The 22967-nt window shown below is 40.1% G+C and overlaps 1 protein-coding gene across 1 annotated transcript; it reads right to left on the reverse strand.

Annotated features, from left to right (window-relative positions):
- Positions 1-4101: 4101 nt before the first annotated feature.
- Positions 4102-15808, reverse strand: capza1a (capping actin protein of muscle Z-line subunit alpha 1a). Its single transcript, XM_026927218.3, has 9 exons — positions 15736-15808; positions 9895-9958; positions 9602-9653; positions 9022-9079; positions 8604-8810; positions 8263-8342; positions 8024-8174; positions 5144-5206; positions 4102-4966 (listed from the first exon to the last, which is right to left on the reverse strand). Exons 1-9 carry the CDS (start codon positions 15772-15774, stop codon positions 4826-4828), a joined length of 855 nt encoding a protein of 284 aa, XP_026783019.2. The 5' UTR covers positions 15775-15808; the 3' UTR covers positions 4102-4825.
- Between the last annotated feature and the right edge of the window lie 7159 nt (positions 15809-22967).

A 22967-nucleotide genomic window follows, 5' to 3' on the forward strand; every position in this document is an offset into this window, starting at 1 on the left:
ACTTTATTAGAAACACCTGTACACCTGCACATTCATGCAATTATCTAATCAGCCAATCATGTGGCAGCAGTGCAATGCATAAAATCAAGCAGGTACAGGTCAGTAGCTTCAGGCAATGTTCATCAAACATCAGAATGCGGAAAAAATGTCTCACTGATTTAGACAGTGGCATGATTGCTGGTGCCAGACGGGCTGGTTTGAGTGTTTGTATAACTGCTGATCTCCTGGGATTTTCACACACAACAGTCTTTAGAGTTTACTCTAATGGTGCAATAACAAAAAAAAAAAACACTCAGTGAGCAGCAGTTCTGCGGATGGAAATGCCTTGCTGATGAGAGAAGTCAACAGAGAATGGCCAGACTGGTTTGAGCTGACAGAAAGGCTACAGTAACTCAGATAATCACTCTGTACAACTGTGGTGAGCAGAAAAGCATCTCAGAATGAACAACACGTTGAAGCTTGAGGCAGATGGGCTACAACAGCAGAAGACCACGTCAGGTTCCACTTCTGTCAGCGAAGAACAGAAATCTGAGGCTGCAGTGGGCGCAGACTCATCAAAACTGGACAGCTGAAGACTGGAAAAATGTAGCCTGGGCTGATGAATCTCAATTTCTGCTGAGGCACACAGATGGTAGGGTCAGAATTTGGCACCAACAGCATGAATCCATGGACCCAACCTGCCTTGTGTCAACAGTTCAGGCTGGTGGAGGTGATGTAATGGTGTGCGGAATGTTTCCTTGGCACATTTTGGGCCCATTAATACCAATCAATCATTGCTTGAATGCCACAGCCTATTTGAGTATTGTTGCTGACCATGTGCATCCCTTCATGGCCACAATTTACCCATCTTCTAATGGCTACTTCCAGCATGATAATGCACCATGTCACAAAGCAAAAGTCATCTCAAACTGGTTTCATGAACATGACAATAACTTCAATGTTCTTCGGTGGCCTTCCCAGTCACTGTGGCCATGAAGGGATGCGAGACATGGCAAGATGGGCACTTAAACAATACTTGACTGGTATTAAGGGGCCCAAAGTGTGCCAAGAAAACATTTTCCATACCACTACACCACCAGGATCCTGAACTTAACAGACAAGGCATGTTGAGACAACTCTATACGGTCTTCTGCTGTTGTAGCCCATCCGCCTCAAGATTTGACATGCTGTGGGTCCTGTGATGCTTTTCTGCTCACCACGGCTATAAAGAGTGATTATTTGGGTTAGGGTTACTATAGACTTCCTGTCAGCTCGAACCAGTCTAGTTGTTCTCCTGTGACCTCTCTAATCAACAAGGCATTTTCACGCATTCTGATGTTCGATGTGAACATTAACTGAACTTCTTGATCTGTATCTGCATGATTTTACGCACTGCACTGCTGACACCTGATTGGCTGAATGGACAGAGTTAGTTTAATCATGCTATTAAATATTAGAATTTAAATTAAAAATCTGAATTTGAATATTATTGACTGAATTTGTATCATACCATCTGAAGTTTTGAACTTAAATTGAATTTCATGGTTTGCAAAAGAGCAAACTAAAATCTGAGACTGAATTTCACTTAAGGTGTATGATTAACATTTGAAATTCAAAAAGTATGCATATAATTCATTTCTAAAAGTGTTCAGCCTCTTTATTAATTCACTAAATAAGTAATAAGATTAATACAATTAATCTAAATTCTGTTATAATTTACTCATCAAGCTTAAATTATTAAATTCAATTTTCCAATGTTTCTAACTCCACACTGCAGCTCTTACAGAATGAAACTGTGTTGTAAAAAGATAAAAAACTGGGGAGAGATTTTCTTTCTGAAATGTTTATGTCCTAGTATTTCAAAAAGAAATAAATGAATCTTCCATTACAAAAAATAAATTATAAAAAAAAAACATATATATTGACCTGATATTACTGTATATACTCTAATATTTAAAATGGCCCTTTTAAAATATACTCCATAACAAAAGACGCAGGTTGGTGCAAATACTTTATTTCTCTGGGATCCTATTTGTTCATACACTTTGTAAAAAATAGCAATTAATGTTCGGGAAGGAAGCAGAAACTGAGGCTGAACTGTGGAACTGCATACAGTAATGCTACCAGTTGGAGACACCAGGGGGCGATATTGCGACCATTTCCAATCCGAGGCAGAGGCATTATGAGCTCCATCTGTACACTGAAACTGTAGACCATAAAAATACAGTGCTTTTTTTTTTTTTTTTTTTGGCAAATCATATCATCAAATGACAATAAACTTAAGAAGCACCACCAATAAACACTGCTTTCAGGTAAGAAATTACTGTGCTGATTAACAGTGGCACAAAACAGGCATCTAATGCAGACAGAGAACAGAACAGAAAGCCTTTTTGAGGTTTGCCATGTGAAATAGAATAACACACCTCACAAATGATCTCCAGAGTATTTAGTTATTGTACATATTAATATATTCCAATAGCAGTGATTCTGTTTGTGGAGCTTTAACAGTGTACATGTGCTTCTATCACTCAGGTACTGAAGAGTTTTCAGGACAGGGCTAATGTTAAGGGAGGCATAACACTGCCAAAAGGAATAACTTTAAATGACTCGTGTTTGGACTGCAGACTAGTTTAAGCTAGCCACAGAAACATTTCCAAAACAGTAACCATTTAGAAATTTAAATGAGGACAATAATGTGGACATTACTAAAAATACAAACAAATAAAAAAGAGAGAGAGAGAGAGTTATATAGAGTACTGATAGAGGTCTTGAGAGCTGATGTTTAGATTTTATATTATATATATATATATATATATATATATATATATATATATATATATATATATACACTATATTACCAAAAGTATTCGGTCACCCATCCAAATGATCAGAATCAGGTGTCCTAATCACTTGGCCTGGCCACAGGTGTATAAAATCAAGCACTTAGGCATGCAGACTATTTTTACAAACATTTGTGAAAGAATGGGCCGCTCTCAGGAGCTCAGTGAATTCCAGCGTGGAACTGTCATAGGATGCCACCTGTGCAACAAATCCAGTCGTGAAATTTCCTCGCTCCTAAATATTCCACAGTCAACTGTCAGCTTTATCATAACAAAATGGAAGAGTTTGGGAACAACAGCAACTCAGCCACGAAGTGGTAGGCCACGTAAACTGACGGAGAGGGGTCAGCGGATGCTGAAGCGCATAGTGCAAAGAGGTCATCGACTTTCTTCACAGTCAATTGCTACAGAGCTCCAAACTTCACGTGACCTTCAGATTAGCCCAAGTACAGTACGCAGAGAGCTTCATGGAATGGGTTTCCATGGCCGAGCAGCTGCATCCAAGCCACACATCACCAAGTGCAATGCAAAGCGTCGGATGCAGTGGTGTAAAGCACGCCGCCACTGGACTCTAGAGCAGTGGAGACGCGTTCTCTGGAGTGATGAATCACGCTTTTCCATCTGGCAATCTGATGGACGAGTCTTGGTTTGGAGGTTGCCAGGAGAACGGTACATTTCGGACTGCATTGTGCCAAGTGTGAAATTTGGTGGAGGAGGAATTATGGTGTGGGGTTGTTTTTCAGGAGTTGGGCTTGGCCCCTTAGTTCCAGTGAAAGGAACTTTGAATGCTTCAGGATACCAAAACTTTTTGGACAATTCCATGCTCCCAACCTTGTGGGAACAGTTTGGAGCGGGCCCCTTCCTCTTCCAACATGACTGTGCACAAGTGCACAAAGCAAGGTCCATAAAGACAGGGATGACAGAGTCTGGTGTGGATGAACTTGACTGGCCTGCACAGAGTCCTGACCTGAACCCGATAGAACACCTTTGGGATGAATTAGAGCGGAGACTGAGAGCCAGGCCTTCTCGACCAACATCAGTGTGTGACCTCACCAATGCGCTATTGGAAGAATGGTCAAAAAATTCCTATAAACACACTCCTCAACCTTGTGGACAGCCTTCCCAGAAGAGTTGAAGCTGTAATAGCTGCAAAAGGTGGACCGACATCATATTGAACCCTATGGGTTAGGAATGGGATGGCACTTAAGTTCATATGTGAGTCAAGGCAGGTGACCGAATACTTTTGGTAATATAGTGTATATATATATATATATATATATATTTTTTTTTTTTTTCTTTTTTCGGCGTAATCCAAATCAGGGTAGCAGCTCGTGTAAACGGTATTTAAGATGTATAAAGGCTATTCTAAGTATTCTAAGAAAAAAAAGCAGTAACCTAAGCAGTAATCACCCTAAACCTTCTTCATACAAAGAACCTCTTCAGTCTTTGTTTCCATCCGCTAAAAAAAAAACAAAAAAACATTGGAATCCTAGATTAAAATCAATGTCTTTGAAGAAAATTTATAAAGTTAAACTCTATTCCAAAGCATATTTAAAAAAGCATTTTCATTAGTGGAGATGAAACATTTGGTCAAGGACATAGTTGAATCGGTGTCCACAAACCCCTCTCTGAGTGATGCGTAATAATCAGGGAGGTGGGGGATAAAACGTGAAAAAGTGGGAATATTACATTTCTGACCCTGTGCACTGGTGTTGCAGGAGGTATTGGTTCAACAGCAAGGACCATTGCTACACCCAACAGAACAATCTCACAGCCTTCCGACAATACAGAAAAGGAGGCAGTCTGTTTAGCTGAGGTTAAACCTTGGCCTTTGGAAGAAAAGAGAGGAAAAAAAAAACAAAGAAAAAGGAAACAAGGACAATTAGCACATGTGTCCTATGTGCCTGTGCCCAAGCCTGGCCCTGGCCTCGAGCTCAAGCCCAGCCCCCCGCAGGTCATTTCTTGGCTTGTACTGTGAGCAGAGGGGGAGGCATGCAGGCTCAGCTCTAAGCGTTCTGCATCTCTTTGCCGATCTTATAGCTAAGGATCTTGTTCCAGTCAATCTTGGTACGGGTGACAGGAAGTGGTCGGCGTAAGGCTTTGAAGGTGGTGTCCGACATGTTCTGGTAGTTCTCGTTGATTGCCGTCTGAAAGACAAAGTAACGACAAAAAAATATTGGTTTCATTGTTTAATGCACAATGGAAGACGTCTTCCAGACACGGTGCAGTCTTAAGATGTCTCGTGAAAGAGTAGAAGTGCTCAATCACCAAATTAATAATAATGTAACAAATTCATTGAAAAAAATTCAGTGACATGTTCCTACCTGGTATTCAGTCTCTGCATTGTTAATAACTTTAACTAACTCCTCAGCAGTCTGCTTCGGGTTCTGTAAAAAGATACAACACAACTTAAGCGTGAAGAAACTCAAAGGAAAACAATTAGAGCCAGTCCCCTGGGTTTAAAAGTGACACTTGTTATCAAGTAGTGTAGCCACTTGCAAGAAGCTTTCCTAGAGGCTAAATAATAAACCTGAAAGTTATATGGACAAAGGGAATTGTTTCTGTTTCTTGTTTCTGTCAAGAGCTGATGGCCCAGGGTAGAAATTCTGAGATAGGAATAACCCTCATGTGGATAGGAGTTAGCAGTCAGAAATCAGACCTTCAGAGAAATTACCAATTTGCAATGCACCAATCAGCCATAACATTAAAACCACCTTCCTAATATTGTATAGATCTCCCTTGTGCCACCAAAAAGCTCTCATCCGTCAAGGCCTGGACTCCACATGGTGTTCCATGGTATTCTGTGGTATTTGGAACCTACAAGTTAGCAGTAGATCCTTTAATTTCTGTATGTTGCAAGGTGGGGCCTCCATGAATCAGATTTGTTTGTCCAGCACATCCCACTGATGCTCGATCGGATTGAGATTTGGGGAATTAGGAGGCCAAGTCAACACCTTGAACACTTTGGTTCCTCAAACCGTTCCTGAACAATTTTTGTCATGGGGCAGGGCGCATTATCCTGCTGAAAGAGACCACTGCCATTAGGGAATACCGTTGCCATGAAGGTGTGTACTTGGTCTGCAACAATGTTAAGGTAGGTGGTACGTGTCAAAGTAATATCCACATGAATGCCAGGACCCAAGATTTCCAGCAGAACATTATCCATCGCATCACACTGCCTCCGCCGGCTTGCCTTCTTTCCACAGTGCATCATGGTTCCATCTCTTCCCAGGTATGCACATGCACTCGGCCGGCCACATGATGTAAAAGAAAACGTGATTGATCAGACCAGGCCACCTTTTTCCATTGCTCCATGGTTCTGTTCAGTTCAGTTCTGATGTTCATGTGCCCATTATAGGCACTTTCGGGGGTGTACAGGGGTCAGCAGGGGCACTCTGACCAGTCTGCAGCTACACAGCCCTACACAGGCTGATCAGTGTATAAATAATGACTTTTTTCAGAACGATGATACCACACACTACCAGTGCTGGGTTATGAGCCTTTTCTCCAGTAGCTCAGACTCTTAACTGCTGATTCACTTCTGAAACTTGTGGTTAAAGACTATCTAGATTAACTTGACTGGTGTGAAGTGAACTTAATTGCTACCAGAAGCAAATTTTTCACAGCAAACAAATTTTTCACATGTACAACTATATGGCCAAAAATATGTGGACACCTAACCATCACATCCCTATGTGGTTCTTCCCCAAACTGTTGCCCCAAAGTTGAAGCACACAATTGTATAGAATGTCTCTGTATGCTGTAGCATTACGATTTCCCCTTTACTGGGGCGAAGGGGCACAAACCTATTCCAGCATGACAATGCCCCTGTGCACAAAGCGAGGTCTACAAACACATGATTTGCCAAGACTGATGAAGAACTGGAGTGGCCTGCACAGAGCCCTGACCTCAACCCCACTGAACACCTTTCGGATGAACTGGAATATCGACTGCACCCCAGGCCTCCAGACATCAGTGCCTGCCCTCACTAATGCTCTTGTGGCTTGAATGGACAAATCCCCACAGCCACACTCCAAAATCTAGTGGAAAGCCTTCCCAGAAGAGTGGAGCTTATTATAACAGCAAAGGGGCGACTAACTATATAATGAGAAGTTCAGCAAGCATATACAACAAACTACTGGCCATATATCATTTTCTTTTTCCAGACAAATGATATTGACAGTCTGACTGCTTATGCATTGTTATAGTCTAACTGTGACTGGTCTTAAATACTGCAGGTGAAAACTATTGGCCTGTTTTTTTGTTTAAAAAAAATGCTTTTAGCAAAGTTTAAATTACTCATTTAATTATATTTTGGGGAACTGAACCCACTGAGTTCAGTAAAAATACTCACAACTTGTCCACCAGCAGCTTATACCAGCTTACAGAGTATCTGTAGGAGTGGGAGGGCATTTAAAAGTGGGATTTTAAAAAATTCCACTCATGACTCCACCTCAACCCCAAATTATCTCACATTTTTCTCCCAGCTTCATTTTGTATTGCTTCAGATGCTTTTCTATCTTCCTCAAATATTAGGTTTATTACATAAAAACACATGTGACATGTTAAAAATACTCTAATAGTCTGTGTAGGGTTGTATGGTCCTACAACAAAGTAAGCAGTATCACTTAGCAAAAGGACAGTCTAATACAGGCTAACACATGCATTATGGCACTAACAACCATGCTACTGGGCTCAAGTAGCTAGCTAGCAGTTAAAAAAAAAAAAAAAAAAAACATCAGTGACGAACAATATGTACATGTATTATGCCTGTGCCAACCACTTACATGAGAGTCACAAGGAGGACTATGGCATGAAACGTAAGTTGGCTGTGATGCTTCTGTATAAGTATCTGTATAATATATATATTAAAACATACTAGGACTCTCCAACCCTACCCATGTATATTTCAGATCTGTGGGTAACACCGCTCCTTCTATAGTGTATATGTGGGTCTAGAAGAGTGTTAATATTTATAATGAGAGTGTAAATATTAAATGTAAAAAATACAACTTCTATGCTTCAACGGATTTTCAAAGTGGAAGTTATTCAAATTGTAATTTTCAAAAGAAAAACACCCCATTTGAAGTTCATTAAGATTAGGTCCAGGTGTGTAACATGTTCTATATGTCCCGATAACCTCTGTTAAAAAATTTTGACCATTTCTCACAGGCATTGATATAAAGGTTGTTGAAGGAACTCACAGAAATGGTGATAGACTCTTGAATGTCCTTGTGGCTGACCAGTTGCACATTGCCATCTTCATAATAATGCACCTGGACCTTGAGCACGCCCACCAGCTGTGTCGCGCCCTGAGACAAGCTGAACTTCCACTCAGACCGACAGCGACCGTTCCTGCACACACAGTGGACACGACCTTATGGATTTCCAGACATTTTGAGAGGCAATACAGAGGCAGTGACACGAACAAATGCTACCTTACCAGAAGTTTTTGGGTTGAAACTGATGTCCTTCAATGCAGGCAATGATTGTTTGGTGGCCATCAATGGTTTTCCCATAAACCTACAGGAAATGAGACAGTTGTGGAAGTGCACAAACACTGAACACTTTAAACATTTCAGGAGAAATGTTAAAATCGCCTAAGATAAGAGATGGATAATATAACCACAATGAAAAGGCTTAATGCTTAACGCACTAGTACTAAGCCCTTTTGGGATTTCAGAAAACTGAGGGAAATGATGCATGGCTAGGCATCAGGGAGAGATGTGAGACTGATCCCAAACCTCCCAGATCCAAAGGCAGGGGACGATGGAGCTCACTCACAGTGCACACTCCACTAGGGTAGTGATCTTTGACGTAGGCCCTGAGTGCAGCATCACACGCCTCCCTCCATGGCTCCAGAGCTGCTTCACCCTCGTAGGGCTGCAGGTCGCTGGCCTCTTTCTTCAGGTGGTCAAACTTAAACGACAGCTTGGTTCGCGGGTCAAAGAAGCGCCCGTTTCCCAGGTCTCCATGCTCTGTGATCAACACCTGAATTTTAACAGGGGTTTAGTGTTACTCCATTAAGTGATTCAAGTCAATAAAAACAGTCAAACTGACCTTTTTATTTCATTTATATCAAGACAGTTTTCGTTATATAAATATGTGAGAAATGGTGAATTAGTCAAAAGATCAAGACATTGTTCAGGCCAACATATTATCACATTAATTAACCTTAAACTGATGTGAAGGTGCAAATTACCTGATCTTCCTTAAGTTTGGTGGGCGTAAACTGATCCATGTTATACTGGGCAAAGGCACTGTTTCACGGAGAGAAGAAAAAATGGATTGAAAGCCAAAGTAAAGGGACTGTTTGAAAACATTCCATTCTAACCATTAAAATCTGATAAAGTCATAAAAGTACAGTTAATCTCACTTCTAAGCAGTCAAAAAGAAACATGTGAGCTTAAGTTGTTGAGTGAGAGTGAAAATTTGAGAGAACTTCCAAAACAAAAAGTTGAACTCTACTGTATTTTATCTTAAGTGGCCAGTATGGAAACAAGAGAGAGATATTTTCCTCTAACAACAGGACTTAAAAGCTAGCCAAATCTGACAATGACAAAATGGTGGGAACTGTTTTGTGGTAAGATATGTTGTTTTTATGAAGAGAAAATAAAACCCAAGCTTCCTAGAAAGAGCTGATATTAATCACAACAATGTCAGAAAGAGGCATTAAGTTCTGGACTGGGCTCAGATTGTTCATTGTGGTTGTAGAGCATAGGTTAATAACAGAATTAAAGACAATACAGTCCCACTGAAATGTAAAATTTGTGAACACTCACTGAGCCGCCCCTTCCCTGAGCAGATTGTCATTGTTGAGCAGTAGCCGGACATCTGAAATCACACAACAGTATTCTTAGTATGTTCTTGCTGTGATATAAAAAAAAAAAAAAAGTACACAAATTTATAACATTCTACAGAGCTGGTTTTCAATTCCAGCCCTGAGAAGCAAAGCAAACACCAATGGGATCCTGCTCTTATTATATCTTCCATGAGCCCGAAGCGGATCACATTAACATTAGTTTCTGATGGAAATTATTCCTAGCTGAGTACAGATCTAATCCAGAGCTCTCACCATTGAAAACTTCATTGAATTCTCCAGGTGGCGCGTGGACGACAAAATTGGCAGCAATGCGGACCTGTTGCAAAAAAAAAAAAAAAACAGTTTAAAAACAAAAAGAAGAGGGAAAAAAAGAAAAAAGAAAATCTAAATCTGTTTGACAGTTTGCATTTTCCTTTCTGAAAGAAAGTGATATAAATTATTTATAACAACTTGCTTTGCATTTATAACTTCCTCTAAACTCTTTCAAACATCTGATATTATTTTGCTAGTTTTGCCTTATGGTGGGCAACAAAAAACGCACAGGAGTGGCCAGTCAGATATGAAACTTACTGGACAAACGAAGGCCACACTCATTAACACGAGAGCATATATGGTGTTTGCGTGGTGCTGTGTGAACCATTCATCATTACCTGCTATTGTGAAAACAATACTAATTGCGGGAACAGGAGGGATTGGTAAAACTTTCTGCAGGAGCTGGCAGGATTGGTTAAGAGTGTCTGTGTGAGCAGGCGGGAATAACAAAAAACAGTCCCACGCACACTTCTAGTTTGGTTTGTCGCCTTGTTGCATGACATAGATGTATTTGTAAAATGTTGTATTGTAAAAACCGATACCCCCCCACCCTTAAAAACACAACATGTGGGGTGCAAACTGGCATGCTGTAAATTATACTTTTTTATTCATAGAAGAGGTTAAGCTTTTCATGATTTTCTATTCCAGCTAGGCCAGACTGGCTGTCAGACACCGAGACGTGCTCTCTGGTCTGTTCAGCTCTATAGGCCGCTCCTTAGAAGGGTGATGGCTTTTCTTAGCAATGCTCATATAAGCTGAGGGCCTCGTCACACTTCCCTCCCCTCTGGCACAACAGCAGCAAGAGTAAAACACAGCTCACAGGGACTCACTATGGTTCCCTTCACACAAGGCCTGGAGAAACCACCTGCTCTCTCTCCTCACTTTCTGAGCTTCTCTGTGCTCAATTTTCATATCCATTACATGACAAGCTAGACAAACTGAACTCAGATCAGTAGAGAACAGCAAACTGTGCTAGAATCCCTCTCTACCCTCTCATCATTATTTTTTTGCATGCTCAGCATATAATGAGACAAAAGGATAAACACAGGAATGGGTACAAACACAAGCACTATTACATCATAAAAGTTGTATTTGACAGTTAGGAAATTATCTTAATACTGACTGAGAGCATTTTCCAAAGTCTTAAATTTGGGCACCTTGCTAATGAAGACAGGAAACAAATCAACACAGGAATACCAGCACATAAAAGCTATTATAAATACTTCTACTGCTAAAATGGTCAACATGAGCAAGAAATCTGGTCGACAAAGAATTGTGATTTATATATGTATATTATACTTAGGGTTATAATTATAGTCTTATACTACAATATTCTTTACAATGTGCCTTAAGGCTTTTTAATAAAAAAAAAAGTGCCTTAAGGCTTTTAATAAACATTGTAGAAATCCAATTTTCTATGAAAGATGATTTGAACATACTGGATTCTCTGATTGGTTGCTCAACTTAGCTAATCAGTGTAGGAGGATAGAAACTCTAGCGAGCATGAAAATGGTAGCTGTTAGTGCATACTATGGTATGTGAACTGGGAAGCAAGTTTTTTTATGAGCTTCCTTTTTTGTTTTTTTTAAATGACAAAAAGACTACCGCCAAGTCCTGATATGATGAGTTATTTCCTCTCACACAGATGTAGAATGTACATATATGTTAACCATCTGCTGTTGTTTTTGCAGTTTGTTCATGTGCAACGTTTTACAGAAGATGTGAGATGACAGGAAGTGATCTTTAGACAGCCTTGTTTTGTACTTGTTTTTTGACATAAGCCTGGTGTGTCAAGAACGTTTGGCACTTTTCTGTATGACTGCACGGACCCGGCAACAATAACAAAAGCTTGTATAAGAAACACTGCAGGCCGCAAAATTAGATACATTTCTGAACATAAATATATAGATGGTTGACAGCAAACACCCCCCCCCCCCCCCCCCCACCACCACCACACACACACACACACACACACACACACACACACACACACACACACACACAAAAAGGTCATAAGCAATCAGGGATGAGTTTCCTGAAAGGCTCATAATGCTAAGTACTGCGAGGAGAACCCTGCAAAAGTTCTGCACTGACATTGCTATGTCACTGGTGACAGAACAGCTGTACCATGCACACTGCTATATAAAATGCTCAACATGAAGTTGTGATAACTTGCATAAAATGTGCCGCTGGAAACGTGCGTCATCACTATACACACCTCTAAAATACCATCTACTGCTGCCAAGAATTCTCGGCGATCAATTTGCAGGTGTGACCAAGAGGACTTCAGACATTGTGGCCAAGTGGCTGAGGAATACTTTTATTAATATTGCTTTTATTTGGGAGTTTTCAAGTCTGCCAGAAGGAAATTATAGAGAGTTGTAGCTGGCTACTGGGTGATGGTGGATTTCCCCTCCATGTCTATTTAATAGTACCATATGCAAAATAAGATTTTAGTCACCTTGATAAGTCAGGAGGCCAAGGAGAACACCAGAGAAGGGAAAACTCAAACACCTCCCTAATGTGGAACGCCAGGAGGATGACAAGATAGAAATAGAATAACAGAACAAAACCAAGAGACAGAGAACAGCAATAACAGGCTAGAGTGAGAAAACTTAGAGTTATAAAAAAAACCTTATCGCTGCTGGCTTAACTGTGAACACTGCATACACAATTTCTGTGTAATATCATTCCACTTATTCTTTCTCCCCCTCTCTGACATCCTACCACAATATTCACAATTTCTGTTGTAAATCGTTGACTACGCTCACATCTATCATCCACATTTATACATATTGTCTATCTGCTTCTGTTTATAGTGGGTGTCCTGTTCTACCGGAAAGTGTATCAGAGTCAGAGTGCACACATCTAAAACAAGGGTGGTATCTGCAATCTGGTGTTCATCCATTTGTCAAAAAAAAAATAAAAATAAATAAATCAAACATGAATGTAAATCAACAAGCACCAAAGTTCAAAAGTCTACAACAACCAAATAAAGCCCACTGAGGTCACGGCATGGACGCTAGCCTAATTACTATTACTCTGTGGTAAAATTATACTGCTTCATTCTAAATAATATTTAATTTGGAATGACTCAGAGAGACAGAGAGACAAACCTAAAGTCAAACCTAACACACACTGACTGAAAGGTATATACAGGGGTGGACAAATCTGGGACAAGCAAATTTCATGTTCAGGATCCTTAATGATGTTTGTACCCCCAAAATAAATAAATAGATAGATAGATAGATAGATAGATGTTTTCATTTGGTGTGTATATTTAAATGTAATGCACTTTGGTGCAACGCATCTCGCTACTTAACTATAGCTACTTAACTATAGGGCACACATCGCCCACAACCATCATTCCACAGGTATGAGGAAGCAGACAAAACCGAGGGGGATAAAGTGCAATGCACAGCTGCCATATAATCTGCTAGCACTTACACCACCTTTGTGGTCAGACACTAACCAGACACAAATAATGTCTTTAACATGGAATGTGAGGACTCAGTTGAGAAGCCCACAGTTCATTACTGAAACACTGGCCAACAATGCAAAGTTTTGCTGAAGGGGCGCAATCATGATGTGCTACACAACCATATACTCGTTCATTTCCCTTAGTCTCTGTTAATGTACTTAACTAGTGAACTACTTCACCATATATTATGTTAGTTTGGACTTTTTAGCTTAGTCACCTGGGTTTCTGAGCAACCATAACATGAGACTGTGCAACACATTAAAGCTTTCAATTGCCCTGTGGGCTAGCTAATGAATTTATTTATTTAATTTCAAACCATGCTATGGCAAAATTATTATAACTTTTACTAGCTAAATCTGTGAACTATTTATGGGGGACAAACAACAAATCTCTCTGTGCCGGAATGAGCCAAATCAGCCTAGTTAAAATTTTTAAGAACAGGAACAAAGTCTGTAGTGCTCAGTACAGGTCCTGAGCATTTTGCGTTCATGATGTAATAAAACCTCCTGGTTTAAAGTAGTTAGCTAAATAAATTACACCAGGTTCCTATACCAAACCATATTATTTTACTATTAATGTATATTATAAGTTTAGGATTCATCAATCAGGGAAGAGCTAAGGCCACAGGCTCTCCATGTCAAAGCATAACTGAAATATCCCAGCCTGCTTCTGCTGGTCTCTACATGAATCTAACCACATAACTGTCGCAAACTTGCAGGAAAGCAGCAGAGCTAAGCACCGGAAGAGATCATTGGCTTGCAGCAGATTGCAGACACACAGAGGGATGGTGGAAGGAGGAAGGCATGTAGCAGCATGCACACTCAGGGCTGGGTCATCGAGACTCAGCTGAGAATACAAACAAAAAAATGGCACAAAATCAGACAATCCAACTGCAAATACAATCAAAACAGAATCACACAGTTCGGGTGACGCACAGTAGTTTGGTGATGCTATTCAAACATCGGTGCTTAACAGTAAATTACCAGGTTCAGTCGATGTGTAAAAGCATACAGAAACATACTGGATTTCGACAATGAAGGACCAAAATTGTGCTTAGCCCCAAAGCAGGAACAGAAAATATAATTATGCCTCTTTGCAGTTAAACATATCGAGACAAAATGCTGACGTAGCCAGACTCAAGTAATGACTTTTACATGCAAATAAAAACGTTGGCCAACAACTTGATGACATTTTGGAGACGCAAACACAACGTGCTACACAATCATATAACCTACACTTCTGTTTCTTTGAGTCTCTAAGAGAAGTGTTGAGAAGTGTTGTAACTTCTCAACTAGTTCACCATACATTATTGCATTACATTACATTACATTAGTTGGCATCTTTTAGCTTAGTCAGTTAAGTATCTGGGCAACCAAATCAGAAATATAAATAAAGCAGAAATATACTTGATTTTGGTAATTTAAAAAAGGGACCATAACTGAGCTTAGACCAAAAAGAAAATTAAAATTATTGTAATTTAGGACAGCGGAGTCGCCTGTACTGTTGATCTTCTTGACTATTTCAGTAAACTTAAGCAGCTGTAGGTTGAAATCAAGGAGTCAGTGCAGTCTTTCTGTCTCATACAGTTACTCAAATCATGCAACTTGATGAAGCATCTACATCAAACATGCCTTAACACAACCAAACGTCCAATCCTATACATCACACTGACATTTTCAAAAACAAAAACAACAACAATAAAAAGAAGAAGAAGAAGAAGCAGAGGAAGGAAGAGGAGAAGAAGAAGCATAAACAAGGCTGCCAACAGAATACTTATAATCTCCTAATCAAAGGTGTGGATACACCCCACCCATCCCCAACTAGTTAACTTAGATAAGATTAGTTATGAATCACGCCATGAGTTACAATATGACGCATTTTATTACTAGTCGTACTAGTTCTGTTAAACTATAAAACTGCATTGACCAGTTAAACTCAGTTCTACAGCGGACGAGTTTGAGTACTAGCCACCCAAAACTAGCCAGGCTACGTCCCAAATACCTTTCTGTTTCCCCACATAAGAGCACTTCAGAGAGAATGAAATATTGCCGCCCACACCCCATTTAGTGCCCTACACATCCACCAAGAAGCGATTTGAACTCCAGCCGTAGGTTGCTTCGGTCCTCATCTCATATTACGGTACAGAGTGCTAGCAAGCTCGCTTAGTGAGAGCTTTTCTGCACATTTCTGATTCCCGAAGCTACACCAAGCCAGGACTGGAAACAATAACGAAAACCACGTATCTGTAAAACGGCACCAGAGAAAAAGAAGTCCAAAAGTTTTAATCAATTAGCTCATACCCTCTCCTCATCAGTGAGCTGTTCGTCAACGTCCGCCATCTTGGCTCAGCTAGACCAACCCTGTCAAAATGCATCACGGGAATTCGAAGAACCGAATATTGTTAAAAAACAAAAAAACAATTTTAAAAAATGAAGCAAATGTTGTTTCTGTTTGGCATAACATATAAATATAAACAAGACTGCATAAGAATTTGCAGTCGCAAAATTCCACTTATGTGTTACTCATATTTTAGTGAACTCTGTAAGTAAACTCTTAATAAAGCAATAACACTGTAATCTCTACACTTGGCCCTGTAATTACTGTAGAAAAACTCCATTGTGATTGTGACAGTTTATGAATCCCTTGAGAATGATATGGTTGCAGGCACTGAGGCACCTTCACGCACCCTAATCTTGACTCATGTGATAAGACTAGGGGTAATATCAGATATCATTTTATTTATTGTACCTATAAAGGGGAACTAGCCTTTGCCTATTTATTATACTCATCAAAGGACAGCAGTGTTTCCTGTGTTCTGTATTTTTATATAATCTGGATAATGCTGCCTGTCTGTTGGTGAGCTTTGAGTTTTTATGGTATTGCCACAAACTTGACTTGAGTTTAGTGTTGTATCTCATTTAACACCTCATCATGCAAGCACCAAGGTCTTTATACCACTTTCTCAGAGGTTTTTGCTATTGCCTGGTTTATGAAAAAGTGTTGTTTATCGCTAGAATAAGTGTTTGACCATTAACAGTGAAAGCTGACTTCATCTACAAAGAAGGAAAGAAGGTCGTCACTGCATTTCTGCATGCCTTAGTGTGCTAATTCTACAAGATAATATTTGGAAATAAGCTTTCATGCATTTTCAATTCATGCAAGTTGCAGGCTTGATGGCTACACACCAAGGGACAGTTTCATTCTGACTCAACAACTTTAGTGTTAATAATTGTGTCAAATCTTGTACATTCGCCACCCTGGAGTTGACTACAAATCATTTATCTTCAGGTATATGTCTCCATTAGTGTGTCTTCACTCTTACTGGACTTTCCTTGTCTTGCATATAGCTTTGCTTATCCATTTAATTTGTGCATCGTTAACAGTATGTTAGATCAGGGTTTGTTTTTAGTATCTTGAAATGACATCCCAAAGGACTTCATATTGCCCATTATATACTGCCAGTTATTATTTTATGGAAATACCTTTCAATACTTTAATAAACTAGACCTCACATCACATACAGATCACTTGATCTCTTTAAAATCCTCTTCAGCAGTGAGCCAGTGCCAGCACCCAAACAAGTAAGCTGCAAGGAACTAAGCAAAGAGGAAGAAATACTCATGGACTGATCATGGACTGATAGACACGATCCAGGAGTTTTACCATTTCATGGGCCTCATCTTTCATACGGCATTAGTGACGCTGGATAATATTCAGGATTATTGGAGGGAAAAAAAATCTTCTTAGTGTTGTTTCCAGTGACTGTTATACTGTCGTGGCAAATCTTCTCAGTCCAAAATAAAAGAAAAATAACTTTTCACAGGCAAAGGGTTTTGGATGCCAAAAATCAGACTTTATTGAAAAAACAACAAAGCTGAGATGTCTGCAGATCATCTGATTTACATAGTCGTGGCTCATGCTTTTATACAATTCTAAAACAATGATGTCATTAGGTGGCGTTTTCTCATTTTTTTCTTTTAATCACACCCCTGACCTCTCACTACAATTATATCATCATCATCATCATCATCATCATCTATTTTCTCTTTAAAATGTGGCATGAGCTCAGTTAGTTTATTTAAAAAAAAATTTAATATTTCTTCACAACCTTAACAATGCACTGTACGAAATCACAAACGTCAAAATGGTGAAAAAGATACAAACTTACTCTGATAGAAAAAGAGCACCTTCCCATGAGAAAGGATAGCACAAGCCTGAACTGAAAAGATACAATTTATGAATGAGAACTGTGTGCTGAGTGATTTCCCACATCAGTTTGTCTTAGTTTTCTTGATTCACATATACAAATATTCTCTATAAAATTATTTTCAAATTAATTGATTAGAAATATGCTTAAGCACTGATTTATCATAAAGTCACATTCTCTTCATGATTAAAATGCACTTCAAAGTCATTCTTAGGCCTTAGAATCTTAGGATTTCACTTTGATTTAACTTTTGATTGGACCTGATGGATTACGTCATACTCTGATCCAGAAAATTCTTCTGTAATACCATGGGACTCACGAAGGGTAAACCTTCATATAAGTAATCCAGAGGATAATGTTGAAGATGACAGAAAAAGAGGCACAGAAGACAATGACCCCCTGTTCTGCTTGAGACCCCATCTGGATGAGGACGCTTGCAAGGCTTTCTACCATCCTCAGAAAAACCTTTTCACTTATGAGATAGTGGTGGCCACAAAAGCCCACACTGGTAATACCCGTAATACCAGCTAAGTTGGTGATTCAGACATTACACGCTGGCTGACATCGTTAATTGGCTACATAGCGGATTTCACTATCTACATGGGAAAAACAACATTTCCCTCAGGCACAGTACTTGCATTTGATACAGTGATGTCTCTGATCAATCCAGCATTCACATATAGAGACCACAGAAAGGAATTCCCTCAGACTTGGTCCAATGCTCTTAATAATGAAGAGTGATCCCAGAGGCTCCATCAGGTGGATACAGGACAGTCTGCTTGCCTTTCTAATTAAAGTGTATCTAAGTAACATAAGGATCTAAGTAAAATGTGCCTAGTTGTTATTCTATTTGTTGTGTTTATTGTGTTTATTTTGATGAGTAGCACTGCTGAGATTTGGGGCTGCTCTCATTAAAATCAAGTCAAGTCAAGTGGGTTTTTATTGTCATTCCGCTATAAAAGTTGTGTACCTTGGAATAAAATGTTGTTTTTCCAGGACCATGGTGCAACACATAATACAGTAGTACAGTACACAAGACTACATAGAGTGCAAATAGACAACAGTTTGAGACAAGTGTAAGACAATAAATACCCAGAACAGTATACACAGAACAATATATTACCACAGAATGATGAACATACAGAACAACAGAACAGTGTTGTGCACCGAAGCTATTGCAACAATGGACTGTAAACTATTGTGTAGTGTAAATTAAAAAGTGTCTGATGCAGCTTTGTAAAGTGCACTTGTGCAGTGGTATTGAGTCATACTGGTTTAGGTGTTTTTTAATAGTCCAGGTGTGTGTTGGGAGGCAGCAGAGTGTTGAGTAATCTGACTGCCTCAGGGAAGAAACTGTTATGGAGTCTTGTGGTGGTGGCACAGATGCTCCGGTACCTTCTGCCAGTTGGCAGGAGGGTGAAGAGTCCATGCAAGGGGTGGGAGGGGTCTTCTGCAATGCTGGTGGCGTTGCGGATGCAACGGTTATTGTATGAGGTGACGGTGGGTAGAGACACCCTGGTGATCTTTTCAGCTGTTTCAAAATGCAGTTCTTGTACCACAAGGCGAGACAGCTGGTGAGGATGGGAGGGGGAGGTTGGCTCTCTTCTGCCTCTGCAGGAAATGGAGGCGCTGCTGGGCTTTCTTGGCTAGGCAGATTGTGACTCTCTCCATAGCTTTTGACTCTCTCCACAGTTGTTCTGTTTATGTGCAGTGGTGAGTGGTGATGTGGGTTCTCCTGAAATCAACAGTCATCTCTTTGGTCTTATTAACATTAAGAGATATATTGTTGTCTCTACATCATTCTGCGAGCTGCTTCACCTCTTCCCTGTATGCTGACTCATCATTGTTGCTGATGAGGCCCACAACTTTAGTGTCATCTGCAAACTTGGTGATCTTATTTGAACTGTACTTTGCAGCACAGTCATGAGTCAGCATGGTAAACAGCACTGGACTGAGCACACAGACCGGGGGAGCACCGGTGTTCAGTGTGGTGGTGTTGGAGGTGGTGTTGCCAATCCTGATGGACTGGTTCCAAGGTCCCAAGTCCAGGATGCAGTTGCAGAGGGAGGAAGTCAAACTCAGCAGGCTCAGCTTTTCTATCAGTTGTTGTGGGATGATTGTGCTGAATGTTGAACTGCAACTGAAGTCTATGAACAGTATCGTTACATAATTGTCCTTTTTGTCTGAGTCAGAGAAAGGTTAATGGTAAGAGAGATGGAGTCCTAAAACAATAGGCATACTAGAATGGGAAGACTGCTCTTTATGTGTTTCATCACTAGCCACTCAGAGCACTCAGGTGTGAGTGCAATGGGCCAGTAGTCATTCAAGCAGGACACAGACTATTTCTTAGGTGCAGGGATGATGGTGTCTATAAGGATATTCCCTGGACACCTGGACAGATATGATATCTACTACAGACAAACAAAGTACTTAGTTAGTGGGAGTTGGCTGGTCTTTCCTGCCAGCATGTTGTTATGTGCTTCATTTAGCTTTGTACTCCGTGATGGCCTGAATACCTTGCCACATATGCTGTGTGTCCTTGGTGTTTAGGAAGTGGCCATGGATTCTTTCTGCATAGTTTTGCTTTGCTCCACTTTGCCTGGGACAGGTTGGCCCTTGCTGTGCAGAGGGCTACCTTGTCTTTAGATCTGAAGGCAGTGTCTCAGGTTTACAGTAGCATGCACCTCTGCAGTCATCCTCTGTTTCTGGTTTGCATGTGTGATGATGGTCTTAAAGTAAGTCACATCATCTATGCACTTGCTGATGTAGCCAGTCACTGACGCTGTGTATTCCTCCAAAACTATGGTGTGTCTCTTTATGCCGGGATTAGCATAACAAAGATGTGATCCAAGCAGCCGAAGTGGGGAAAGGGTGTAGCCATGTAAGCACCATGAATGCTGGTGCAAACAAGGTCCAGAGTGTTTGCTTGACATGTCTCGAAATCAAAATGCTAGTAGAATTTTGGCAGCACTAATTTCAGGTTCACTTTATTAGGAACACTTCATTATTCATGAAATTATCCAATCAACCAATCATGTGGCGGCAGCAGCAACTGGACCATGGAGCAATAGAAGAAGGTGGCCTGGTCTGATGAATCACGTTTTCTTTTACATCATGTGGACAGCCAGGTGCATGTTGATCTCATACCTGGAGAAGAGATGGCACCTGGATGCACTATGGGAAGAAGGCAAGCCGGGAGAGGCAGTGTGATGCTCTGGGCAATGTTCTGCTGGGAAACCTTGGGTCCTGGTATTCATGTGGATGTTACATGTACCAATACCTAAACATTGTTGCAGACCAGCTACACCCCTTCATGGCAACGGTATTCCCTAATGGTATCCTCTTTCAGCAGGATAATGTGCCCTGCCAAACTGCAAAATTGTTCAGGAATGGTTTGAGGAATATGACAAAGAGTTGAAGATGTTGATTTGGCCTCCAAATTCCCCAAATCTCAATCCAACTGAGCATCTGTGGGATGTGCTGGACAAACAAGTCAAACGAGGCCCCACCTCACAACTTAGAGGACTTAAAGGATCTGCTGCTAACGTCTTGGTGCCAGATACCATACCTTCAGAGGTCTTGTGGAGTCCATGCCTTGAGGGGTCAGAGCTGTTTTGGTGGCACAAGGGGAACTTACACAATATTAGGCAGGTGGTTTTAATGTTGTGGCTGATCAGTGTACACCAACAATATATCCCACCCCCTGACAGGTGCCATTGTAATGAGATATTCAATGTTAATCACTTTACCTGTCAGTGGTTTTAATATCATTGCTGATCGGTGTATATTACAAAATATTTCATAGAACTTATCTGTAACTAGTATTTAAACTCTTGTTTTGACCAACTAGTACTTGTCTTGTTAACCTATTCTAAATTACTATTGCATTTATAATACAATCATTATTCTGTTATTTTTGTTTAGTTGTGTTTTTTTTCCTTTCATTTGTGTTTTTAGTCCCCCTCTTGTTGTGGGTGTTGTATCTCTTTGTTTTTCTTTTTGCTTCAAACGTAAGAAAACCAGGAAATAAAGAATTGAAAAGAAATTGACTTTAGCGGTAAACAAACAATTAAAAAAGAGCTGTATAAAGGCAGAGAGTAGAATCTAATATATGTGTCTGGGTCTTTAAAGGTAACACCTTTCATACCTTTTAACACTTTATATGATAATAAACAAAAACTCCCTTCTCCGTAATAATTCTTCCTAGTCCACTGTCTCTATATATCCTCTGAATCATCATGTCTTCTTCTGCAATCACCACACCACTCAAAAATCATGCCACTCTATTCTGGTAAACAACAGCTGACCTTGGAACTACCCATAGTGTATTCTGCATTTTCAGGAAGGCACAGTCCACAGTGATTTTGGGATTTGGGCACTTGAGTGCCAGCAAAGCGAAGGTAAGCATTCAGGTGGTTTAAATACAATGCAATCAGGAGATGCCCTGAGCCAGGGGGCATCTGGGTGAATGATAAATACACAGAACAAAAGTTAATAGTACTTAATATTTCAGTACTCCTGAAAGGCAACTGCCTCCAATATAAGGCACTACTTTATTGCCTGATCCTTTCAGCACTTTCTGGTGCATCCTTTCATGTTCTGGTGCACTCTGACCACAGAAACGGCAAACCTGTTTGAAGTAGGAGGATGTGAATCTTGCCCTTCTGACACAGTTCAACTTAACAGTGTTGCTCTATTTTTCTACCCATATTGAAGGTGGTCTCAAGGGATTGTAGATGATGTTGCTGCTGGAGACCATACAGCACTGGCAGGTATTAGCATGGAAGCTGAAACTTTGGAACCCTTTGTGTACTGATGAGAAGGTGAGAGAACTGAACAGACTAAAGGACTCAAGTGCTGCTGCACTGGTCACTTTAGGTTGAGTTGAATTTCCACTAGCGCCACCTTTAGCAGGCAGTTGAATGGCATTGTGTTTGATGTGGGAAATCTAAAGCCAAAGTGAAAATAGACCAACTTGTGGATGAAAAAAAGGCAACTCAGAATTAAATCATGAAATTAATCTTTTGAACCAATGAAGATCACATATTGATTAATAATGCAAGTCATTCAGGGTGGATTTCAATCCTAGATTTCCACAGGGGAGGAGTCTTCTAAATCAATCTTCAAAAAGACAAAAAGTGAAATTATTCTCATATTATGAATATAGTGCCAACATTAATGATACATCATCTTAAAATTTGTACAAAAAAAACCCCCAAAAACAACAAAACAAGAAACACAGAGCAGGTGGAGAGCATTTTGTGTAATTATGGGTAGTAACACTTAACTTGTGATATAATCATTTTCAAAAATAAACAATAAAAA

This window comes from Pangasianodon hypophthalmus, chromosome 2, assembly GCF_027358585.1.
Source record: "Pangasianodon hypophthalmus isolate fPanHyp1 chromosome 2, fPanHyp1.pri, whole genome shotgun sequence".
Taxonomy (NCBI): domain Eukaryota; kingdom Metazoa; phylum Chordata; class Actinopteri; order Siluriformes; family Pangasiidae; genus Pangasianodon; species Pangasianodon hypophthalmus.

Bases quoted from the DNA above. Each gene is read 5' to 3' on its own strand.
- capza1a (XM_026927218.3), bottom strand. From the start codon at position 15,774: ATGGCGGACGTTGACGAACAGCTCACTGATGAGGAGAGG. The intron at 9,080-9,601 runs GTGAGTGTTCAC...TCCGTGAAACAG, and splicing joins CTCAGGGAAGGGGCGGCTCA to TGCCTTTGCCCAGTATAACA. The intron at 8,811-9,021 runs GTAATTTGCACC...GTTAAAATTCAG, and splicing joins CCAAACTTAAGGAAGATCAG to GTGTTGATCACAGAGCATGG.